A 19607-nucleotide genomic window follows, 5' to 3' on the forward strand; every position below is an offset into this window, starting at 1 on the left:
AGAGCCTTTATTTCTCATCTTGGTAATTTAGGGGTGGCTGGATTTTATACACCAGAGAAGGTGTCTCCCTCAGTCCCCAAAACCACCCCATCTAGTGTTAACAAAGCTCATGGTGCAGCTAAAGGACAGCCAGTTATGGTGGGGAACAGTTGACGTTGGCCTTCACCAGAGTTTATGGACCAATGAGGCAAGGACGTGGCTCTGAGGGGAGTAAAGATGGAGTGGGGCTACAGCCTGGAGACGGGCTGAGGCTCAGAGGCCTCCCAAGAAGAAAGGGAGTTGGAGGAAACACCTGTGCCATTTGGTTGAGGACAGTGTGTGTTCTCCCTACAGCCTCACACAGTTTGTAGATCTCTGTGAGTCTTTCCATTTGGAAATTGACTCCTAAGGGCTGAACTAAAAGTTAGATTTAGTTTCTCACCATTGAGCTAGACTTTCACAAAGGAAAGTAAATACAGTAGATTCATGCCAAAAGCAAGTAATAAATAATGGTGACATTCTGCTCCGAACTGCCTCAATTCATGATTTAGTAGCAGCTTGTGAAACACAATAAAACATTTGACCAAAAGCAATTCTTAAGGGAAACTGTGCCCTAATCAGCAGGGGCCCTTTGTACGATGACTTGTGCAGCAGGAGAGGCTGACATGACCCATGTCCAGGGCTTTTTGCTCACACTTTATGCACAACATGGACAGAGTGGCTAAGTTTCCTTGTGTAAAAAGGTGGTTCTGGTTGGTCCAAGGAGTGCTACTTAAAGTGCCCTCAGTTTATGGGAATATGAAAAGGCCTCTAACCATTAGTAATCTGGCCAAGTCAGTCTTTACCGTGAAAGAGTGAGCCTCAGCTTCACCTTCCTGGCTGAGAACACAGTGCCAGATTGGATCAGTAATAACGGATTGCACTTGAGGTCCATTTTGGGCAAATCCATCACCATTCTGATAGGGAAATGGGCAGTCTTGGGAATTCTTCTAGAAACTTAAAAAAATTAAGACATGGGCAGTTTTTCATGATTACTTGTTTGGGCATTAAATATGCCTCATCTGGAAACACTTCTTAAGATGTCTGAAATGGATGGGAAGGGGCTCAGCACACCTGCAGCGTTGACCCAGTGGTCATGTTCTTCTTTTGCCTGTATGCCTTATAGAAGGAGTTGTCTGAACAAGGGGCCTGGGAAGGTGGGGAAAACCAAGTCTACACTTAATTTACAATGGGAATAATAGCCTAGGATGCTGAGGGCAGGGTTGGTGATAGAGATCTGTGGACAGTGGATGAAGTCTGGCAACGGGGCTGGAACCCTCACTGCAGAAATCCTTTAAGTTCTGTGAATGAGCAGTGAGAAAAGATTCTGCGACACAGCCCATTACTGGTATGTTGTTATAGCTTAGACTTTTAATAAACAGCAGTTTTTCCTGATTCTAAAAATTAAGTGTTAAATACAAAAAGTTGGAAGGTATTAAGAAGTATAAGGAAGAAAATAAAAATCACTTTTCATGGAGTTTTAAGGGAAATTTTCAATTTTAAGAAGGTGAATTTGAGTTTTAAATAACATTAAATACTTTTTTATTGTGATAAAATGTACGGAACATAAAATTTACCATTTTAACCGTACAGCTCAGTGGCATTAAGTACATTCACAGTGTTGTGCAGCCATCACCACCATCCATGTCCAGAACTTTTTTCCCTCCAGTTTAGTGCTTTTAAAGTGCATTGTTGTTTTAAATTCCAGGGAGTTTAGTAAGTGGAATCAGAATTTCATTAGGGTTATTTATATGTAGTGGTGCATTTCTCTTTGAAAAATCTTCATGTTTTCTGTTTTATATTAGTCTCTCTTTCCTCTCTTGGGCTAAGGACCAAGGATGCCCCAGGGTATGTTATTGCCCCTCTGGTTCTGTGTTAGGAAACTTCATTTATGCAAAACTCTTACCAACCAAAGGGAAGGGAGGGACCTTGAGGATCATCCCACCTTCCTTTTACAGGTAAAGCAAAATTTTCATGCTGATCACTCCCCCCCCCCATATTTAAACCTAGAGCCCAGGTTGGACTCAACTAGTCTCAACTTGGTCCTTTTATTAACTGCAATTAGGGAAAAGAGTCAAGCTCCCCTTGGCGCCCCGATGGAGAAAGAGAGGGTCTGCAATTCCAGGAATTCGATCACAGAGAAAGGGGTCAAGTGCAGCATAAATCAGTGAGGGTGTTGTCATGAAATATCAGAAAAGCTTCTTAGAGATGTGAGTGATGGCTTTCCATCCCTGGAATCCTCCGATGACACAGCATAAACTCCTACATTGCTCTTGGCTGGTATAAGTCAGTCAACAAATATATACTCGCCATCAAATCATGAGTGCTGCTCCCTGACATGGCTGGATCGTGATTTCTCTGAAAGCAGGGAACTAGGACTCAGTAGGGAGTAAAGATTCCAGACATTGCTGCTATAATTGCATAGTACACACAGCCCTCCTCTCAGACCCGCTCTTCACAGGTGTGACAGCCACACTCCAGCTGAACACTGCCATCCCCCAGGCAGCAGGTGAGGGCTTGACTTCCATCCTGAGGTCAACTCTGCAGCCAAGGACTGTTCTGCGGTTGGTTTAAGGTTCCCACTGAACAAAACTTCTCTGCCTGGCGTGTGTTGTCTACTAACCAGACCGCAAAGCCCACCTTGCCCTAGTGGTGACCAGTCTGCTTTGTATGGGAGGTGTCTTGTCCTGTGTCGGAGTGAGGGAGTTGAGTGGCTCGGGTGGTGGGGAGAGCTGACGCCTGTTCCTGCCTCCACATCATTCTGCAGGGGGATCAGACTGCTTTGCATCGTGCCGCAGTGGTGGGGAACACTGAGGTCATCTCGGCACTCATCCAGGAGGGCTGTGCCCTGGACCGACAAGACAAGGTGAGGGGACATGTCAGTCCCAGGACCCACGTGCAAGATGTTATCATTCCAGAGTCTTATCACTCATGATTTAATATGATAAAATTAGCCCAAATTTACTTAGAAAGAATACCTGATATCCCAATAATTTTTTAAAATTTTTACTTATTTTATTTTAAAAGATTTTTTAATTGATTTTTAGGGAGAGCGGGAGAGAGAGAGAGAGAAACATCAATCAGCTGCCTCTAGCACTCCCCTCACCAGGGATTGACCCTGAAACTTGGGCCAGTGCCCTGACTGGGAATCTAACCAGCAACCTTTCAGTTCATGGGACAATGCCCAACCAACCAACTGAGCCACACTGGCCAGAGCTCAAATATATATTCTTCTCCATGTTCTGTGGCAGCAGTGGGCAACCACATAAACATACATGGTACCAAAAAAAGCCAAAAGTCTAGCCTGGCTGGTGTGGCTCAGTGGTTGAGCATCGACGTATGCCAGGAGATCAAGGTTTGATTCCTAGTCAGGGCACATGCCCGGGTTCGGGGCTGATCCCCAGCAGGGGGCATGAAGGAGGCAGCTGATAGTGACTCTCTCATCATTGATGTTTCTATCTCTCTCTCCTTCTCCCTTCCTCTCTCTGAAATCAATAAAGATATTTTTTTTTTAAAAAAGTCTAGAAGTAATGACATGTGGAGGCCTAGGTGGGAAGAGGCACCGACCTGCCTCCCCTGACTTTATTTTTTTAATAAGTGAGCTAGTTAATTTTTAAAATTATATTGGAAGAAAAAATAAGCAAAATCAGTTTTTAAAGAAATCCCAATGACAAATGTTAATCCGGTGTTCTTAAATTGTCAAGCAAGCTTAAAACATGGAACTTTGCAATTCAGCCTGTTTACTTATTTAAACTTTTTATTCAAGTATATATACAGAAAGTGTACAAATAATAAGTGCAGCTCAGGTCTCGAAGCAGATTGTCACCAGCAGCCCTGTGCCCCCTTCCAGTTGCTTTTTCTTTTGGTTTCTGCTTCGTGCAGTCAGTCCCACCGGGCTGGCCACACATTGTCACTTCCATTTCCAGCAGGCCCCACTCCCTGGCCTCTGGTACAGTGGGCTATGAAACCCTAGCCTCCCCCTTGTGAGTGTCAGCAGCATTAGGCCTTGTCTGCTGGTGTGGTTGAATTCAAGTCTAAATCAGACCCTGGACGTGGTTGGAGATGCACCTGCACAGCCCCCAACTGACGCTCTGTGCCCTGGCCTGGAATAGCATGGAGGATATTTCTGCCTCTCCTCTCCCTGCTTCCCCCTCCCCCAAACCCTGACCCTCTATGCCCCACCCTACTCAATTCATTGCACTTAATATATTTTTTTATGTTAAGCAAATACAAGCTATCTTTAATTGGTTGATTTTTATTTAAAAGCCACATATGAGGACACTTATCTTATTTACAAATCACTGTTTTCTGAGTGCCTTCTCATTTCTTTGGGCTCCTTAAGGCTTTTGGATTAAGCTAGGTGAGATTAAAATTTGGGGAAGGAAAAGGAGGTGGGGGGATCTACCTATCTGATTCTTGGGCCCTGGAATTAATGAAGCTGGACTCTCTATTGGCCCTATCTTTGCAGGGTGTTCTCTGGGGCCAGGAGCAGAGCAGAGCCCAAGGGGTGATGGAGATGGGAAGGAATGGACATTATTCATTCTGATGTTGCTTTTTGTTAAACTAGACTGGGCCTTTCTCAAACTGGCTTCCACAGAGACTTAAGCCCTGACCCCTAAGGCATCATTGTACATCATGAGTCTAGGATGCATCTAGAATGGTACTTGTTATGTACCATTTCTGGGAGAAACTGGCCACTCAAGTCATTTTCTGTGTTCTGTGATTCAGATGAGTAACCCCAGTGGAGAAAAGCCCTGTGGGGTGCCCTAAAAATGCACTCTGGTGTATTGATTTTAACGAGGTGAGTGAGGCCATGGGTAATGTGCTTTCTCTTTGTGTGTTCCCCAGGACGGTAATACAGCCCTGCACGAGGCGTCCTGGCATGGGTTCAGCCAGTCAGTCAAGCTGCTCGTTAAAGCAGGAGCCAACGTGCTTGCCAAGAACAAGGTGAGGCCCGCAGGTGTTAGAGCTCACTCACGGGTGAGGATGGTGGCGAGCTCCCTGGCCCGGAGCAGAGGGCTCGGGGAGCACGCAGAGCCGGCGGGAAGCGGACGCTCTCGGCCCCGTGGTGAGCGAGAGAACCCCCTGGGAACCCTCCTGGCTCTCCCTGCTTTGCCATTGGTTTATTAGAGTGGCTGTCCTCACGGAGACAGGGAAAGGACAGTAGCATTTCTTCCTCTTTTTCTGTCTCCCCTCTCCAGTCACTCGTCACGTCTCACCTTTTCACATCGATCCCTCTCCTTCCATGCTCGTTATTGATGTGTCCCTGGATTTCAGCAGCCTCACAGCAGATTGACCAGCTGGCCTCATCCCTTCTCCATCCTGCTTGGAAGCCTTTCAGGAAAGCTGCTCAGCCTGATGCTCCTCCCCAGAGTGGCCTCAGCCCATATCCGGAGCCTCTGCCCTGTGCCTTTCCCAGCATGTGCTTCCTGTGCTGTCAGCTTGGGCTCACTGTCCCCTTTGGCTGCCCACTCCTATAGGGTAGTCTGCTCCTCACTTCTGCCTGTAGACCTCCAACCCATTCCCCCAGGACAGGTTACCCTTAACCTCCCATGGGGCTGTTTCCTGCAGTGCTCCCTGGGCACTGTACACAGCTTTGTGCTGTCCTTACTGGCTAAATGTTTCTCATGGCTCCCTCTTGAGTCAAAAGCTTGGGGGAAAGAAGCAAGCCATACACTGTCATGTCTCCAGTAATGCCCAGCTCGCTGCGTGGCTGCTCCATTTCTCCGAACTGGTACTTGGTCTGAAACATGAGTTGGTAAGTTTATACCAACTCTGAGAAGTAGCTGGTTTCCAGTTAATGGACAGGGAAGCCTAAGCCAGAGCCAGTATGGTCCTCAACTAAAACACAGGATTCGTTTGTAACCTAGCCCAGGCCTGTCTGCTCTGCCACACTGCCTCCTATCCTATGCAGGGCCCCAGAATCATTGTGGAAAGCCACGAGTTCTTGCTCCAGGTAAAACAGTAGAGACTGTTGGCACAGGTGAAGGGCCATTCTAAAGGAGGGACTTGTACCTTCTGCACCAGCCACAGCCTCTGGGGAAACCTCTAGAAAGGCTCTTCTCCCCCAACCTACCCCTGTCCCCGGCTTTATTGAGGTATAACTGACAAATAAAATTTTAACATACTTAACGTGTATACCTTGTAAAAGGATTCCCCCCATCAGATTTAATAAACATCCATCATTTCACATATTTACATTTACTTATTTATTTATTTAGTGGGAGCACTTAAATCCCACTAAGTAAATTGCAGTTATACGATAGTGTTACCAATCATAGTCACCGCGTTCTACGTTAGATCCGCAGACCTTGTTTATCTTGTAACTAAAGGTTTGTACCTTTTACCAACATCACCCTATTCCCCTGCCCCTGGAAACCACTTTTCTACTCCTTGTTCCTCTGAGGTTGACTTTTCCTTTTTAAATTCTACCCAGAAGCGATACCATGTAGTGTTTGTCTTTTCCCTCCTGGCTTACTTCACTTAGCATGATGTTCTCCAGTTCATCCATGTTGTCGCAAGTGACAGGATTTTTCTTTTTAAAGACTGAATAATATTTCATTGTATAAGATATGTACTTCTGACTCAGCAAGCTTAGCAGCCTTGTCTGGGAAATTTGTGCTTATTACTTAGGGTAGGAAAAATGTCTGTTAGTATGTCTGCCTAGGTCTCGTTTTTTTAATAGTAGGTTTTGAGGTATAATTCATATACAGTAAAGTTCATCTTTCTTAGAAATACTGTCCTATGAATTTTGACAAATGTATACAATTGTGTAGTCACCACCACAATCAAGATAGAGAATGTTTTCATCACCCCAACAAGTTTCTTTGTGCCCTTTGGTGGCAGTCCCCCATTCACCCACCCACTCCCAGCTCCTGGCAACCACGGATATGTTCACCTTTCCCAGAACGTTATCTAAATGGAATCATGATATGTAGTCTTTTTGTGTCTGGCTTCTATCACTTAGCATAATGTTTTTAAGACTCTTCCGTGGTGTTACATGGGTGATTAGTTTATTCATTTTGATTGCTGAGTAATATTCCATTGTATGAATGTACCATATTTTGTTTATGCTTACCTGTATTTCATTTTCTTGATCCAAATGCTTTTCAGTATAATTGATATTTTCTTACTGGCAAAGTAAATTTTGGTATGATGTATTTCTAGAACCATCACATTTAAAAAAAAAAATGTTTTTATTGATTTTAGAGAGAGAGGAAAGGAGAAGGAGAGAGAGAGAAACATCAATGAGAAACATAGCTCAGCTGCCTCCTGCACTCCCCTTAATGGAGATCAACCCCTCAGCCAGGGCACGTGCCCTGACCAGGAGTCAAACCTGTGACCTCGTGGTGCATGGGATGATGCTCAGTCCACTGAGCCACAGCAGCCAGGCAAGAACCATCACATTTTTTTATCTCACTCATTTATTCAACACATATTTAATGACTTGGGAAACCAACAACATTGAGGCAACCTCCTACATGGGCAATGGGAATCACATCAAGCCAAGCACTGAGCACCTTCGCAGGAAATGGAGTGTTTAAAACATGGGCAGAGCCCACATGGGCAAGTCTCGTTTTTTGAGACCTAAGCTAGCAGTGTTTCTCTTCCTGGCTGCACTTTAAAATCTCCTGGGAAACTTTAAACAAAAAAAGGGAAAAACCCCCACACAAAACAAATCTACCCTGATGGCTAGGCCTGGGGTGACCAGCTGCCCTAGTCACTACCTTGAGGGGTTTCCCTAAATGCTTGATTTGCAGTGCTAAAACCTGAGCAGCCCAGGCTCCACCCCCCAGGCTAAGTAAATCTGAGTCCCTAGAAGTGCTGCAGCTGTGCAGGGATATTTTTAAAGGCTCCCCCAGGTGATTATATGGGCAGCAAAGGGTTGATAGCCGTTGCACTCGCTAAAACCTCAGGCTTGCAACTCCTACAGTTTCCTGGAGGCAGCTGTGAGGAAGAAAGACTGTATCAGGCTGGTTAGAGCTAAAGTTATGGGAGGGAAGGTAAGTGAACTGGCAACAGACAGTTCTCCTTTATTTTTTTTTCTTATAACTCATTTCTCTTTTCAAAAGGTGAGGAAATAACATCCTTGAGTACAGGCTGACAGTGCAGTGTGGTCCAGAAGCAGTAAACTAGGTGAGGGAAGAGCCATCAGCAGGCAGTGTAATAGCTCAGCCCACACAACTGCAGTCCTTACCGGGCTTTTAAACTCAGTGAAACAAACATTGTCTTTAACCTCCTGAGTGCTCGCAGGCTTGCTCAGACCAACCCCAAATCTCCTCTCATGCTGCCTGCTTTTTTGTTACTTTTCTGGGGGTTAGCAGCAGCCTTGCAGGCCCTACTCCTGTAGTCTCACAAAGTTCTGTTTATGAATTCTTCTTGCCAGATTGCTGTGAGCGTTATTCCCACCCTGGGCTCCCACCATGGGACATGTTGAAGGTAGAGAGTCTCTGTTTGCTAAGTGACAGGCACCACTGTATTGCCTATTACCTGGGGATCTTTTCCATAGTTCAAATGTTGTTTCAAGAAAGATATAAGAATGGACGATTTGAAAAATATTACAGTATAGTCTTAGGTACCTTTAGCCTACACACAGGAGGTGGCCTGTTTTGCCCTCTTACTTCATTGGTAGAGTGTTGTAGCCAAGGCTTTTATCTGTGTTGGGCAGGAACGATGCAGTCGTCTCTAAGAGGAATATAACGCATGCATGCGCACAGCATTTTCCATTAAGGAAATGCCCTGCTAGGCCCTGAGTTGATCCTCACAGCCTCTGCATAATAGGGGCCACGCTCCATTTTACAGGTAAGGAATTCAAGGCTGAGAATCAGAAGAGCCTTGACCAGTGACTTTCAACTAGTAAGGGGTTGAGCCAGGACTTGGAATCATGGTTTTATGACAGATGTGCTCCTTGCCTGTTTGAACTCCTAATGAAAAGCTATTGCCTCTGAAACCCCTTCTGGGTCCGCCGATTAGGGAGCAGAGAGCGTGCACTTTGACTTTTTTTCTGTATCTGCCTCTGCAAGGTCTGCTCCGTGCACGCCTGAGGGGCACCGAGTTGCTAACGTGTCCTCCCTTCTCTTGCCTCTCTCCAAGGCGGGGAACACGGCCCTGCACCTGGCCTGCCAGAACAGCCACTCCCAGAGCACACGCGTCCTCCTGCTGGGCGGGTCCCGCGCCGACCTCAAAAATAACGTGGGTGAACAAAACCGGCTTCTGCCATGCTCTCTTGTGTCATCTTGGAAAATAACCCTGAAAGCCTATTTGTGTGTTAACATCTAGAAAGTAAAAGTGTAAAGTGTTTGGGGACTATCTATAGAGTATTTATTTTTTGCTGATTTCCTAAGGGGTCGTTTAGGAGCGTGAGAAGAGGAATGAAGAGACCTGGAAACTGCTTTTCTCCCGTCTTTTCCCCCTCGCTCCTCAGCCTTGATTTGTTGTGTCATTTTCTACAGCGTGTTGGTGAATGAATCTAGGAAGCCTCTTAGTGTCTTAAGAAGGTTTCTGCCACAGTGTTGTCCTGTTAGCAAATACTGGGTGATGCGAGCCGGGGAGGTCTTCTGATGGTTCATGCCCAGCGCCCACAAATCCGTTACTGAGGCACCCTTGGAATGAGCTGATGGCTCTGAGCTGATAGTTCTGAGAGGATCCCTGACCTGAGAGGTCACCTTGGTGTCCCTCCTTTCCACAAGAAATTGTGTTTCCTTTCTAAGTCCCATGCCCCATCCACTCGACTAGGGAATTTGAGGCGTCTCTTTAAGAAATGGCCTTATCTGGGTCTCCCTGATTGGGGAAAGACTCACCTCAGGTGATGCTCAGAATGCCCTGCACCTAAGCTTTGAGCTTGTCTCCTTCCTAGTCTAGGGAGAAAGTAATGCTGAGTGGTCAGCATCTCTAGACAGAGCTAGAATAGGAATGCTAGGAGAACACTGCAGAATGTCATGACTTTGTCTCCAATTTTGTTGTCTGTCTGGGGGCAGTTTGACCTGTGACCACTAAGGATGACCCTGACCCTGAGTTTTTCTGACTGCCAACTCCCCAGACTACATTGCTCCATATTAGGGTCTGACTAAAATGGGATGCAACTTGAATTTTTAAGAACATGTGATCTTAAAATTCACTAACTTGCCCTCCTGCCCTGTCCTTAGGGCTATGAAAGACCTATGAAGGGATGGGCTCATTTCCAAGGCAGTGCTCTTGGTCTTAATTCAGTGTACTCCTGAGTCTGTGGGTTATAGGAGAGAATGGTGGTCAGTGGATTCTCATCAAGTGCTGGGCAAGCAGAACCTGCCTTCGCTATTGAGAAGGTCTCTTGGGCAGCAGGCATCCAGGTATGAAACTTGAAAGCAGAAAATCTCCATGGAGGAAAATCAGGGCTGCAGACAGCAGCAAAGGGCTGGGAGTCTGGGAATGGACATCTACTGTGCAAGAGATGCTTAGAATTCAGGCTGACACCCTCTAAAGAATGTATACTAGTCTGCCAGCTTTTAAATGATATTTTCTTTTTACTTTCTCTTTTTTGTTTTGTAACCGCTCAGACTGTGCTTAGAGTTTGATTTCTGTCCGCAGGCAGGCGACACCTGTCTGCACGTTGCCGCTCGCTATAATCACTTGTCCATCATTAAGCTCCTCCTCAGTGCTTTCTGTTCTGTCCATGAAAAGAACCAGGTCAGTGCATGTGTCCTCCCTATGGCTGCCGGGCCCCCTTTCCCACAAGGCTGATAGGCAGGTGTGTTAGCCCAGATGGGAGCAGAGGCTGCTAGGAGCCTCCTCTCTGCTTGGGACTCGGCCAGTGCTGGCCTTCACATGGGTGTCCCACTGAGTTCCTATGTCCCTGGTTTATCCGGCCTCCGTGAGAGAGCCTGCCCTTATCATTCCAGTGCCTACCACCACATCTGCATATTGAACATTATCTGGAGATCCTGGACAGGGTTTTGTTTTTAATGTGATTTTACAAAGAAAACCCACAATAACGTGGCTTAGTAAATAAGCAAGGGAAGGAGGCGAGGCATCCCACAACTGGAGTTCTGTTCCTTGCACTGCCACTTTATTTGAGCTGATGGAGACTCTGGTTTCTGTAAAATCGGGGGTTTGAAATAAAGCTGTGATTATTACAGTGTTCCATGGAAATGTGCTTGACTTTCAGTAGTCATTTAGATTTTTTAAAAATGTTGTCTTGATATTTATTGATACCTAAACTATGCATTGTTTGGCTTTTCTGAGCTTGAGTGCATATATCTGAAATTTAAAAATAGCTGGTTATTCAGATTATAGCCTATAATGGTGCTTTCTAACTCTGATTGCACATAAGAATCAATAGGGAATTAAAAATACCATACTTGAATGCCACCCCAGTTTAAATGTCAGCATATCCAGGTAATGGGATTTTTAAACAGCTCCTGGCCTGAGTGTGCAGATAGGATTGAGAACCATGACCTGGCTAAATAGCTAAATTGTCATTCTGCAGCCTCCCAGTGGATTCTAGTTCATCAGATTACCCTACACAGCTCCCACTAACCAATACTTCTCAACTCTGGTGGCATGTTTCAGTCACCTGGGAGCTTTGAAAAATCACCATGCCTCGTCCACCCCCCAGGCCAATTATGTCAGAATGTCTGGGTGTGACCCAGGCATCAGTTGTTTTTAAAGCTCCTCACCTGATTCCAATTTGCAGCCAAGATCAGAAACCATGGCTACACAGCTCCCCACCCCCAATGCACAACTATATGACTCAGCAATGAAATAACGTTTCCCCCCCAGCCCCGTACTCACTGGGGAAGAGGGCCATGGGGACAACTAAATTTTTGTGCTGTCAGGAGAAAAGTATCAGTGCTTTACCTGGTCACCTGATGGTGGAGAGTGAATTAACACACTTCTCCCATATTTGCCTGACTTATTTATATCATTCTGTTTGGAAGGAAAAAAACAGCATCTGCATTTGGAATTGGCTCACCAAGCTGCATTTGTCCAAATCCTCCTTCCATACTTGATTGTCTGAAAACACTTTTTTGTATAAAGAAAACATGAAAAATTATAGGCCATTTGGTAAGAGATTGGAAATAGCTGGTGTTAAGAGAACTCTGATTCTCAGTCACTCCCCCGAGTAAAGAGCACTGAGAGCCTGCAGAGTGATTCCCAGTTGCCCCTGCATGTCCCTGTAGGCGCTTGTACAAGTAGCCATCTTTGCAGAGTCTACTCATTCTAGCACTCAGAAACCAAGGGTTCTCTGCCCCTCCCCTGCCTGGGCAGTGGGACATGGTCCAGAGCTCCAGGATGGCCCACCTTCCGGCCACTGGCTACCTGCCACTTTCCTGCCTCAGTGTAGGATCCAGGTCTGACCATTCTCAACAACCCCAGCCCAGCATGATTTTTCCCCCTGCACTTAATCCTGTGATTTCTGATGTCCTGTCAGAAATGAATGTGATATTTGTGCATAGCTCATTTAGTTCCATGATCTTTAGAATGAACCACATAACACTTGATCGAAGAGCCCTCCATTAGTCTTCAGCAAATCCTAGGTTGACTTTGAAAAGCCACCAGCAGGCCATGGGATGAAAAGCTGGAGGGCTGTGGGCCACGATCACCACGATCAGATGGGGTTTAGCAGGCTTTCTTCTGGTTAATTTCAGGCTGGAGACACAGCACTTCACATTGCTGCTTCCCTAAATCACAAGAAGGTGGTTAAAATCTTACTGGAAGCTGGAGCAGATGGGACCATTGTTAATAATGTAAGTTGAGTTGCAGCAGTGATTTCTAAAGCCCTTTCCACCCCTTTGCAGAATGGGCATGTGGTTGCTACCTTGCCTCCAGCCTCACTCTGGAAGAGTGTGGGGCTCTGAAAAGTAACCCCTGGGGCCCTTGGGTGGACTTGAGGAGAGGGTGGACTTGAGGAGACCATTGTGCTTAGCATCCCCATGAGTTGACAAGCCCTGAGGGCTTCATCTCTAGATTCTTGGCTGAAGTGAGCCCACCCTGGCATGAAAAGGTCAGGATGTCTAAGTAATCTAGCAAGTGGATGTTACTGTATACAGATGTGGTTCTCAAGAAAATGGCCACATGGTCATCAGATTAATCATCCTCAAAACTTTCAACTACCTTTCTCTCCAAAGTCGCCTCACTCCTACCTTCTGTCCCAGTATCTACCCCCGTCCTCTTTCTCCCAGGTCCTATAGCTGCCACCAGCTCAGGCACCTGTTTTTCAAGGCAGCTCTGTGGTCTCTGCCCTCCTGAAATATCACAGACTCAGAGGGGATGGAATAGTTGTATGAGTGTCTGGGGAGTACAGGGTGTTGAAGCTGGTGAAGGCTCCTATATCTAAGTTTCCCCCTTTCTCACAGCTCTAGTACCTGTATTGGGTGGTGCCGTATGGTACCTCCCCCATAATGCCTGGAACACCTTTCCCATCCTTTGACTCCTGCTGTTATTAACTCATGGCTTAACCTCCCTAGAGCTTCCATTATGGCCATAGCTTCCCAATTGGTTTTTACAATCCAGTTCCTGGACTCTGGCTGGGCCCTCATCTGCTCTTCCAGTTGTCTTCTCCCCTGTTCTCCAGGGAAATATCATTGCTTGGCTGCATTTTATGATTCTTCGAGTTTCCTCAACTGAAATCTTCTACCTTGACCCGTCTGATTTTTACCTTTCCTCATCTCTTTTCCAGAAAGCATTCCCTGGTGGGCAGTGCCCCTGACCTTTGCCTCTTGGAGCACTTACTGCTCACTCGGTCAGCACTTAACCTCTCTCGCTGTGTCCTCAGGTGGAACTTGGCTCCCTTGTTGGGAGGAGGCTCAAGAGCAGGGCCACATCCTTTATGTGTTTTGTTGAGCACATGTCAGTGCTGGTGGGACAGGGTGAAGGGTCGCTGTCCCCGCTGGGCTGCATGTGCGGGGTTGGTGACCAGTACTCACTTGTCCCCCCCTGTACCCTTCCTCAGGCAGGCCGGACCCCGCTGGAGACTGCCCGCTACCACAATAATCCGGAAGTTGCTCTTCTCCTCACTAAAGCACCCCAGGTAGGATTTGTTGCATTTTCTATTGTATTGATTATGTGGGGCTACAAAGTCATTAGGAGTCTCTGGTTGCAATCTACTGAAGGCAATTCTAACTAACTTAAACAGGGAACCGATGGCTTATTAACCAGGCAGCTGGACACGTGGGGACCCATGTGAGCCTCTAGGTTAATCAGAACCAGGACTTCAGGCCCAGCACACTGTTCTTCATACATGGGCATCGTTTTGTCACTACCAGTCTCCTGGAGTATAACTCCCTGGGTACTCAGCCAGGAAAAAGTTCCTGTTTAAAACATTGAGGGAGAGAGAGAGAAACAAGGCGGCGCCATAGGTAACAGCTGTACCTGCAGCCTACCACAACCACATCAAAATCACAACTAAAATACAGAACAGCCATCACTCGGAGCCTCCTGAAATCTAGCGGAACTGAAGAAGCACCGAGAATGGTAGGAGGGGCGGAGACGAGGGCGGGTCGGGGCTGGGTCACGGAGATGCCGCTTCGGGCCCACACTGGTGCTGCAGGTTAAACCCAGGAGGGAATCTCGGCAGAGGAGGCTTCCCGGAGGAGGGAGGGGTCCCAGCCCCACACCAGGCCCCCAGCCCGGGGCTCCAGGGCCGGGCTCACAACTCCGGGCTGTGAAAAACAGCGGGGGCTCTCGCTGAGGGTCGAGGAGGCTGTGGGGGCCCCAGCAGCTCCTCTTAAAGGGCCCGCGCACGGACTCACTTGGACACGCTCCCTCTGAGCCCAGTGCTGGGCAGCAGCTTGAAAGACCTGGGACACTTGGGGAGGAACTAACCTGTCTGAAATCCGGGCGAGAGGTGGAGGGGCAGCTTCCTCCCAGGCAGAAGAGCTGGCAGAGGCCGTTGCTCCTTTGGCGAGTCCTCCCCGCACACAGCCGGCAGGCAGGTGCCATATTTGAATCGCCAGCCCCTGACTCACACCTTTGGCCCCACCCCTCCCCACCTGCAGGCTCATCCGGGCCATTTCCAGGGGCTTTTCTGTGTAGGTGGCTTCTCGAGCCTCATGCTTAGGACTTTCCTAAAATCTCTCAAACAAGCAACGACAGGCCCCATACAGCTTGATAAATGGCCCCAGGCCTGGCACTAGCGGCAGCCTGCATTGGCTCATAGCTGGGCCTCTCCTGGACACCTCCAAGCCCAGCACAAGTAGCAGCCAACTACGGTTTGCTGTGTAGCTCATGCTGGATGGCCCTGGGCAAGGCACTGGCACAGGCTGACTTTGCACCTCCCAGGAGGCCCCAGAGACAGTGCACCTGGTGGTCAGACTCGACCACGCTGGATTACAACCCTACCACATCCACGAGTGACACTCAAGGGGCGCACTTGGTGAACACCAAAGCCCCATTGAAGTAAATCCTGCTCCATAGGGGTGACTCCAGCACAGCAGCTCTTTGGCTGTAGTTGCAGCTGGTCCTCACAGCTGATTGGACTGGGGGTTAATTCCTCTCGGTGATGCCAACAGCAACCAAGGCTCAACTACAACAGGACAGTGCACACAGCCCACACAGAGGAGCACCTAGAAGGCCCAGATCAGGTGACTCAGGGAGGCTGGGCCACTGGACCCTACAGACACCTACTACACAAAGCCACTTTACAAACTCCAGGAGACATAGCAGCTCTACCTAATACATAGAAACAAACACCTGGAAGCAGCCAAAATGTGGAGGCAAACATGTCACAAAGGAAAGAACAGAAGAAATCTCTAGAAGAGGAACTAAATGAATAGATCCAAGCAAGCTAACAGATACAGAGTTCAGAATTTTGTTTATAAGAATGTTTAAGCAGACTATTAGGGAAATAACTGAGAAAAATAGATGACATAATAAAGTACCAATTTGAAATGAAGGCTACAGGAACTGAAATGAAGAGTAATTTACATGGAATCAACAGTAGAGTGGAGGACACTGAGAATCAAATCAGCAATTTGGAACATGAGGAAACAAAAAACACCCAACCAGAAGAGCAAAGAGAAAAAAGAATCCGGAAATATGAAGATCGTATAAGAAGCCTCTGGGACAACTTCAAGAGGCCCAACATTCATATTATTGGGGTGCCAGAAGGGGAAGAAAGCAAGAAATTGAAAACCTATTTGAAAAAATAATTACAGAAAACTTTCCCTACCTGGGGAAAGAAATCGACTTACAAGTCCAGGAAGCACAGAGGGTCCCAAACAAGAGGAACCCAAAGAGGTCCACAGCAAGACACATCATAATTAAAACGCCAAAGGTTAAAGACAAAGAATCTTAAAAGCAGCAAGAGAAAAGCAGTTATCTACAAGGGAGCACCCATACGACTGTCAGCTGATTTCTCAACAGAAACTTTGCAGGCCAGAAGGGAGTGACAAGAAATATTCAAAGTGATGAAAAACATGGAACTACAACCAAGATTGCCCTACCCAGCAAAGCTATCATTTAGAATTGGAGGTCAGATAGAGAGCTTCTCAGACAAGGAAAAGCTAGAGGAGTTCATCACCACCAGACCAACACTACAGGAAAAGTTGAAGTGTCTTCTTTAAGAAGAAGCTAATGAACAAAAGAATCTGATGAACTAAATAGATCCAGAGACACTGGCGCATGCAACAGACGATCATATTTCAGAGGAAAGAGGGAAGGGGGTGGAAGGTGGGAAGAGATTAACCAAAGAAGTTATATGCATATATGCATAACCCATGGACACAGTCAATAACGGGGTGAAGGCCTGGGGAGGAGGTGGGAGCGAAGTGGAGGCGGTCACTTGGGGGGAAAAATGGGACACCTGTAATACTCTCAACAATAGAAATAAACAAACAAACAAACAAACAAACATTGCAGGAGAGCTTGGGGCAAGTGCCCCGAACAAATGCGACTGAGGCTTTAAGAAGATGGCTGTGTCCATTGGACCATGTGGTCAAGGGGCATTTTCTAGAGAGTGGTGGGAGGAGGGGCCCATTCTAAGCAGACAAAGCAGTAAATGTCCATTTAGAGGTAGTTTAGTACGGGATAGTTTTCTTTCCTTTTTTATTGAAGAATGGAATTTTGGTAATCAGTTTAAAAAAAAAAAGATGACTGATATAGAGTTGAGGTTGAAATGATCTACGTAATAAATTTAATAGTGATAATTTATAAGCTAGTCAGAATTTCAGCACCCTGAAATAACTTGTTTCTTCACAGTATCTTTCACTGACACATAATTTTTACATAATTGTACCTACACTGTATATACCCTTTTGTAGTCTGTCCTTTATCCTAACTGTAATAGGAAAATCTGCAGTCATCACAATTATTCATCGTAATAGAGGCATAGTGTTCTTTTTTATTGTGGATATTTGGTAAACCCTTTCCTTAACATAGGACATTTAGGTTATTTCCCAATTGGAGCTGTTCTGTGTTACATAATAGTAAACACTCATTTGCTTTCCACCTTATTCTGGCTACTGTTGCAAGAGAATAAAGTGTCAGGGAGCCAAGAAAGACTCTAGACGCCAACCTGCTGCATCATAGCTCAGTCCCAGCCAGCCTAGGGTTCTGCATGGCCCTTCTTTCATTTAAGTTTTAAAAACATGCCTGATAGAAGTAGTTTCTGGAAATGGTTAAGATCTTTGTCTTTTGCAAAATTGATCACCCTCCTGCCCATGGAGTTGGTCCTTCTTGTGGTCCCTGGAAGTCCATGGAACCCCTGACAGGTGCAAGTCAGGGCTCCTTTGGGAAAAGGCTCCACCTTTCTCCAATTATTTACAAAGAAATCATCAGTGGAATAAGTCCATGAGCCCTGATAGAAAAATGCTTGTCTCTCATGGATCAAAAAGTCCAGGGTGCTCCGTAAGTGTCAGAATTCATCACAGTTATATGGCATTTTAGTGTTTGGCATTTTGATGGACAGCCAGCTGTGTGCTCAGCCACATGGAGATCATCAAATTTTGTGAGGTCGAAGGTCCCAGGTACACACAGACTGATGGGCCTTTGACCCACCTGTTGTTTGTCTTCCAGAGCCCAAGGATCTTAAATCATGGGGAAGCTTTACCGTAAACAGTTTTTCTGTGTGATTCTCCCTTAGTGTTTCCATTAAAAAAATTACTTAAGCACGTTTTTCTATGCCCAGATTGAATAGCAAATAGGGTGACTTCTTATGAAAGCTTATTTTACATAGTTGTATATGCTAAACCCTATTCTCAGTACAAAGAAGAAACTTTGGAATATGCATAAAATTATAGGCCTGCTGTTCTGTTGTTCCTTAATTACAGAAATAGCCTTACTGTTTGTTTTGTCTGAAATAAGAAATCTCTTTGCCGTGGTGCCTTAGTTGACCATGAATTTTCATGGTTCACAGCAGAACCAAGGGTATTTCTTTCCGAGGCTTTAAGATCAATATTCCCTAATTTCTGTGAATTGGAAAAGATTGGTGATGTTTCATTTGGTAGATGTATGATTTTCACTGGCTAGTAACATAGTCTATGGAGAGAAATTCTCTGATGATTATTTTTGGTTTGGGTGACCTCTGAGTGTCACTTCTCATTTGTGATTGATGTTCTACAGTGCTTCTGAAAGTGAACTTCAGGCAGATTCTGGTGCTGTATCCTGTTATGAGAGTCCATGAACTGTACGAGTGATGGGCACTAATCACTTCCTTTCATCAGACTTGACTTTCTAGTGAGTCTAAGTTTAGCTTTAGAAATGGCTCAGGACAGTGGTTCTCAGACTTTTGGTTTAAGGACCCTTGTACATTTTAAAATATTTTGGAGGTCACAAGGAGCTTTGTTTATGTGAATTTTATCCATCAATAGTTACCATATTTAAAATTAAACTTGAGAAATCTTAAAGATGTTAATTTTAAAATTAGAAGTCCACTTTGTAATAATAGAAATAGCATTGTTTTGTGAAAAATATCTTTCAGAACAAAAGTTGAGCACAGCATTGTTTTACATTTTTGTAGACCGCCTTACCGTCTTACTTAGAGGATAGCAGGGTCCATGCATTTCTGCATACTGTCTATTGCATTATCATGCATGCAGCCCCTGGTAAATGCCACTGTACACTCAGGAGAGAGTGACAGTGAAAAAGTTCCACATTATCTTAATATTAGAAAAATAATCCTAATCTCATGGACCCTGGGATTCCCAAGGCTTTCAGAGCTGCTGGCTCAGAGGGTGATAATAGGATTTAAAAACCAAGTTTATTCACAGGCAGGTGTTGTCAGGGGTTTTCCCTTCACGTGATACCCACTGCCCATAAAGGTTCTTTTTGTGGTAACTGTGTCACTTGAATATAATGAGCACAGAAGAAAGTCTGAAACAGATGAAAAGTACTGCTCGGAACTTTAGAGAGCCCTTGTCTATTCATATAAAAGAACAGTAAAATGTTTTGTTGCAGAAAGATAGTGTGACCTTGAAAAGTGTTTTCACTTTCTGGACCTCCTTGGTGAAAGGAGTGAGCCCTGGCAGTGGGAGTAGGGAGCTGGGGAAAGGGTGTGAAGGTTTCCACCAGCTCAAACGTCTGCACCCTGGTTAAGCACCCTCTGCCAGTTAAGCAGCTGAGTCACTGAGGTGGGGGGGAGGCAGCTGACAGTGACCGAGGGTCCTTTATCTTGG

At 45.9% G+C, this 19607-nt stretch overlaps 1 protein-coding gene across 1 annotated transcript in view; it reads left to right on the forward strand.

The window, feature by feature from the left end:
* Positions 1-19607, forward strand: part of ANKRD6 (ankyrin repeat domain 6) — a 150063-nt gene that overhangs the window by 117979 nt on the left and 12477 nt on the right. Inside the window, exons 4-9 of the mRNA XM_016208128.2 lie at positions 2786-2884; positions 4867-4965; positions 9112-9210; positions 10585-10683; positions 12645-12743; positions 13949-14026. Coding sequence (XP_016063614.1) covers positions 2786-2884; positions 4867-4965; positions 9112-9210; positions 10585-10683; positions 12645-12743; positions 13949-14026 — 573 coding nt within the window. The remainder of the gene's footprint in view (positions 1-2785; positions 2885-4866; positions 4966-9111; positions 9211-10584; positions 10684-12644; positions 12744-13948; positions 14027-19607) is intronic.

Source organism: Miniopterus natalensis, chromosome 5 (assembly GCF_054644295.1).
Source record: "Miniopterus natalensis isolate mMinNat1 chromosome 5, mMinNat1.hap1, whole genome shotgun sequence".
Lineage (NCBI taxonomy): Eukaryota > Metazoa > Chordata > Mammalia > Chiroptera > Miniopteridae > Miniopterus > Miniopterus natalensis.